This window comes from Tribolium madens, unplaced genomic scaffold (genome assembly GCF_015345945.1).
Source record: "Tribolium madens isolate multiple individuals breed KSU strain unplaced genomic scaffold, Tmad_KSU_1.1 Scaffold_20;HRSCAF=117;Tcas5.2_LG4, whole genome shotgun sequence".
Lineage (NCBI taxonomy): Eukaryota > Metazoa > Arthropoda > Insecta > Coleoptera > Tenebrionidae > Tribolium > Tribolium madens.
In genome coordinates, this window is record NW_025400985.1 from 1073350 (window position 1) to 1079614 (window position 6265).

A 6265-nucleotide genomic window follows, 5' to 3' on the forward strand; every position below is an offset into this window, starting at 1 on the left:
TAAAATTGCCCTTTTGGCTTTAAATTGCATGTTTTGAAGCTAGAAATTGACTTGAATCGTCAGATTTAGAGCAAAAATTGTTATTGTACGTTATAATAAAAAAATTTTAGCTAATTCTGGCGATTTAGCTTGTTTTTGAATCTGAAACTTACTTATTTTAAGAGGTTTTACCAAATTTAGCTCTTTTTGGGGATAGAAATTTACTAAACATTGAGGTTTTTGTCTGAATTGTGTGATCTCATTAAATTTCAACGGTTTACTATATTGTTTAAAAAAAACAGAAACTTACGTATTTTAAGAGATTTTTCCCAAATAGGATACAAATTTGCGGTTTTTTAAACAGATTTTGTCGAAACCGCCAGAAAATAGTCTTCAGGTCTGAAATGCAATATTTCAGCCAAATTCGAACTCTTTACCTCATTTTTGGAGACTAAAATTGATTTATTTCAAGAGATTTTGACAAAACAACTCAGAAAATTGTCGTTGATTCTGATTATTGGCTTGTTTTTAAGTCAGAAACAAAAAAAAAAGTCAAAAACAAGAAAAAAAAATTCTTTAATTTTCTTAGTCCTGAAATTGATTTCGATTTGAATTGTGAGTGAAATTGAAATTTAACTTAAACAGCGACAAGTTTTTAAACTAAAGAAGTCGACATTAGGTTTAATTTTGCCTAAATAGAAAATTGTCTTTTAAGGTGTGAATTTCAGAAAATTTTGAGTGATTTAACTCATTTTTGAACCAGAAACTTTTTTATTTCAAAAGTTTTTACTGAAATAAGCTATAAAATTGTCGTTTTAGCTCTAAATTGCATGTTGTGAAGCCAGAAATCGACTTGGATTGTCAAATTTATTTTACGTTATAATAAAACAATTTTAGCTAATTCTGAGCGATCTAGCTTGTATTTGAATCTGAAACTTGCTTATTTTAAAAGGTTTTATCAAATTTAGCTCTTTTTGGGGCTAGAAATTGAGGTTTTGCTCTGAATTATGTGATTTCATTAAATTACAACAATTTGCCTTATTTTTTTTAAGTCAGAATCTCACTTATTTTAAAAGATTTTGCTTAAATAGGACATAAATTCGACGTTTTATTTCAACCGTTTTGTCGAAACAGTTTACAAATCCGTTTTCAGGTCCGAGTTGCAATATTTCAACCAAATCCGAACATTTTACCTTGTTTTTGGAGACTGAAAATGATTTATTTCAAGAGATTTTGACGAAATAACTCAGCAAATTGTCGTTGATTCTGATTATGTAGCTTGTTTTTGAGTCAGAAACAAAAAAGAGTCAAAAACAAGAAAAAAACGTTTTAAACAGCGACAAATTTTTAAACTAAACAAGTCGAGATTACGTTTAATTTTGCCTAAATAGACCAGAAAATCGTCTTTTAAGGTCTGAATTTCAAGAAATCTTGACCGATTTAACTCATTTTTGAGCCAGAAACTCTTTTATTTCAAAAGTTTTTGCTAAAACAGGACCTGAAATTGTTGTTTTTCACGAAATTTTGAGTGATTTAAGTTATTTTTGACTCAGAAACTTTCTTATTTCAAGAGTTTTTGCTGAAACATGCCATAATTGTGCGAGATTTTATCCAAAAACCCAAATCCAATTTAAAAAATTCAATTCAATCAATTTTTTTTTTAATTTTAACAATTAAACTCGCTGAGACACCCTGTATATTCCAATACAGCATCTGAAAGTTTCACACGCCAACTTCGCAACTACACGAACTGTGTTTACAAGAGAACTGATTACACGATACGAACAATTTGTGACTTATGAATAACACAGAGCGAAAAGTTGCTCGCTTAATAACAAAACTTTTTGAATGGAATAATGAACTACACCTGGACTATTTTCTGACAAATTTATAAACTTGAATGAAGCCCAGACAGTGACATTACAATCCCAGACCACTCCTTGCAGGAAGCAAAAATCCCCCGACTTCTGTCAACAATCCCATCAATTTTGATAGTAATCTCGCACACAATGCCCCATTTTACCATTTCATTTGTTGCATAATTAACCGATTTAGAACAATACAAATAAACAACAATCATACAAGTCGTGCCTGATTTCAATTTGAATAATCTTGTGACTTGGGAACAAACAAACGCAATTTAGCGCTTAATTTGAATTTGGCACTGCGCATAAAAGCATTCATTCGCATATGAATAGAGTGGCCATGACTCAGTCTTAGGCAAATTCGCGTGGTTTTTTCGAAGATGTTGCGTGTGACCTTCACAGCGAAATAACGCAAAAATGCCATCAAAAACCGATTTTTTTCCTTTAATTAAGGGAAATTAATCTTTTTGTTAACTCGTAATCGATGAGTAATTGCACGAAACGTATTGTTGGGATTTTTACAGACGAAAACGTTTAAATTGTCGTTCAGAAGACGCAAATTGGGCGAGTTGTTAAAGTTGAAAGGTGAGAGTTTGTGATGGTAAAAATTTCCAAGGGAATTCTCATTGGAAATATTTAATAATCCGGGGCCTTTGTTGCACAATACAAAGTCCCTTTCTTCCTATTGTCAACTCAAACAATAACCATAAACTGGGTGATATTATGTGGACTAAGTACAGTAATAATGTATTAAAGTGATCCAAGAACACGACAATGATGATAACTATTTCTTAAGTTAAATTATAAGCCAACGAGAAGACTAATAACACAGGCATAAAGACATACTGAGTTGTAATTAAAAAAAAAACAAACACACAAGACATGCTAAATAAGGAGCGTCTAAATGAACACTAATTAATAACACGTTTTTGCACTAAAATCTTAAGTTTTTGTTAAAACAAGCCGAAAAATCGTTAAGTTCATTTAAAAATTAAATTATTTTTGTCTTTTTTTAATAATCCCTAAAATGCACTAAATTAAGGCAAAATAAGCTTATTTTTGGCTTTTTTGAGTATATTAAGGCATGCTTTAGAAAAGTGTTAATTACTTTTCTTTTTTTTCAAGCTTCTATGTTACTGAACTAAATACTTTGATCAAAAAATGGGATTATTTTTGCCTTTTTTGAAACGTATTAGTGAACAGACTGAAAAATTTCAAAAATGACATTATTTTTGCATTTTTTGAAGTGTGTTAGTTTGTTTTTATGTCAGAATCGTATCTTTTTGCAAAATTTCATTACAAATTTACTCAATTAATCCTTAACAATTAGTCAAAAAGCCGAAAAACCACAAAATTTGGACGAAWATGTTATTTTGTAACACGTTTTTGCACTAAAATCTTAGGTTTTTGTAAAGAAAAATCGTTAAGTTAATTTAAAAATTATATTATTTTTGTCTTTTTTGGAGAGTTTTAGTATGTTTTTTTAGTAAGAAACAAAGTTTTTTGCAATTATTTTAATAKTCTCTAAAATGCACTAAATTAAGCCAAAATAAGCCTATTTTTGTTTTTTTTTTAAGTATATTAAGGCATGTTTTAGAAAAGTGTTAGTTACTTTTCTTATTTTTTCAAGCTTCTATGTTACTGAACTAAATACTTTGACCAAAAAATGGGATTATTTTTGCTTTTTTTTGAAATGTATTAGTACGTTTTTCAATTAGTATAAGATTTTTTCGCAAAATTTTATTAAAAATTTACTAAATTAATCTAAGATAGTGCCATTTTTTTGCTTTTGTCGAGTACATTTGGCACTTTTTAGGAATAAAAACAATTATTTTTGAAAACATTTGCTTAAACAGGCTAAAAAATTACCAAATTAGCACAAAACTGATATTATTTTAAGTTGTTTTAGTTCGGTTTTATACTCGAGATTTATTTATATTGTATAATTTTGGCCTAAAAATTATTTAGTTTTTTTTATTCGACTTAATTGATTTTTGGAAAAAATTTGCAAAAAGACACAAAATTTGTACAAAAATGTTATTTTTTAAGACGTTTTTACATGTAAATCTTAGGCTTTTATGAGATTTTGTTAAAAAGCCGAAAAATCGCTCCGTTAAGTCAAGAACTATTATTTTGATTTTTTCAAAAATTTTTAGTACGTTTCTCAGGCAGAAACAATTTTTTTTTACAATAATGCACTAAATTAAGGCAAAATAAGCTTATTTTTGCGTTTTTTAGGTATATTAAAGCATATTCTAGAAAAGTGTTTATTAATTTTCTTTTTTTCAAGCCTTTATGTTTTAAATTAAATACTCTATTTTTTGTGAGATTACACTAGAACAGATTGAAGAATCCAAAAAATGAGATTATTTTTGATTTTTTTGAATGTATCAGTACGTTTTTCAACTAGAATAAGATTTTTTCGCGAAATTTCATTAAAAATTTACTAAATTAATGCAAGATATTGTCATTTTTTTGCTTTTTTTGAGTACATTTGGCACGTTTTAGAAATAAATACAATTATTTTTGAAATTTTTGAAAAAAAAGTTACCAAATTTGCACAAAATCGATAGATATTATTTTAAGTTGTTTTGGTTCGGTTTTGTACTCGAGACTTATTCGTTTTATATAATCTTGGTTAAAAATTATTTTTTTTTACCCGACTTAATTGATTTTTGAAAAAAAAATACCAAAAAGTCAAAAAACCATAAAATTTGGACGAAAATGTTATTTTTTAAGACGTTTGTTCACTAAAATCTCACACTTTTGTGAAATCTTGTTAAAACAAGCCGAAAAAACGCCAAGTTAAGTCAAAAATTATATTGTTCTTGTCTTTTTCGGAGGGTTTTAGTACGTTTTTTGCGAGATTGCTCTACAACAGACCGAAAAATTTCGAAAATAGCATTATTTTGCTTTTTTTAAAGTGAGTGTTAGTACGTTTTTTGGCCAAAAACGGAATTATTCACAAAATTTTATTGAAAATCAATTAAATGAAACCAAAATAATGCTATTTTTTGCTTTTTTCGAGTTTATTTAGCACGTTTTACAAACAAAAATATTATTTTTGAAAAAATTTGCCTTTTCAGGCTGAAAAATTACCAAATTAGATACTATTTTAGATTGTTTGACTCAATTTTAGAATTAGAGACTTATTTATTTTGCAAATTCTTATCGAAGTCTTCTAAATTTTGTTTGTTTTTTCGAAAAATTTCTTTAATAATGCCAAAAATTCACTAAATGAAGCCAGGAATAGTGTTATATTTAAGCTCATTTTTGCAAGTTTTTTATATAATAACTCAAAAAATCACCAAGTTAATTCAAAAATCCAACAACACGAAATGTAGCACCATTGTAAAAATTTAAATTTTTGGGACACCCTGTATTTGTATCAAAATTCGAATTCGCTTCCTGTTTTAGAGAATTCCCGTAATAATGACTGGAAACTAGATCTTGTCTGAAATAAAGTCCGGGAGATCCGTCATGGTCAATTTCCTCCAGTATTGTTTTGTAACTGTGCGAAATTCGAAATTATTGGCCTTTCCAGTAATGAAATGAGCTTCGTAAAGCTTCAAGTAATTTAATAAGTTGAAATTTAATATCGCGACTGGCTTCTTGTAGAATATGTTAGACACACTTTTTACTTAGTTTTGAGTTTCAAAAACGACAACACAGTTGGGAGGTTTCAATCTAGATTGTTTTCATTGATAGTGGGTTAATTTTTTTTACTTTTTGTAGATGAAGAAGTGGAATGGCCTTGGCCTTATCTGGATATGCAATCGATAATTCCACTGAGGATGGTCACCAGATGTCGCCAATTGTGCCGGTGAGTTGGTAATTGTTTATTATTATTACAACAGCATTCAAGGGTAAATCCCAAGAGAAGAGTTTGCTATTTGGGGTCTCTATTAGCGCCAGTCAATAAACAATGTAGTTTAGAGAGAGCGGTTAAAAGGCCTTAATGCGACAAAAAAAATAAATCTGAATCGTTTTTCAAGAGATTTTATTGAAATAAACAACTAGAATATTTTTTTTCTGGTCTGAATTGCGATATTTCAGCCGATTCCGAACAATTTCAAAAACTGAGTGTTTTTCACACTGAGTTTTTTTTTAAATTATTTTTTTCTTTTCTTGTTTTCACAAAAAACACATGTAAATATTACATCAAAATTTTTTAAATGGTTTGATTGGTTTTCGGTTGAAATGAGAGTTTTGATTCGATAGCAGCACACTTGTTGAATTACTAAAACTACCTAGTTTAGTATTTTATCATTTTTTTTAAATTTTAACAAAAAAAAATTCAAACTGAATCTAATAAGTAAAAATTTTGCTCGTTTTTGAGCTAGAAACTCAAGAGYTTTTATTGAAACAGACTGGAAAACTTTTTTCAGGTCTGAATTGCGATATTTCAGCCAATTTCGAAC

General features: G+C 28.4%; 1 protein-coding gene across 1 annotated transcript in view; it reads left to right on the forward strand.

Annotated features, from left to right (window-relative positions):
• The window catches only part of LOC123005449 (apoptosis-stimulating of p53 protein 1), a 220037-nt gene that overhangs the window by 15674 nt on the left and 198098 nt on the right, over positions 1–6265 (forward strand). Inside the window, exon 2 of the mRNA XM_044399209.1 lies at positions 5580–5667. Coding sequence (XP_044255144.1) covers positions 5593–5667 — 75 coding nt within the window. The 5' untranslated portion in view covers positions 5580–5592. The remainder of the gene's footprint in view (positions 1–5579; positions 5668–6265) is intronic.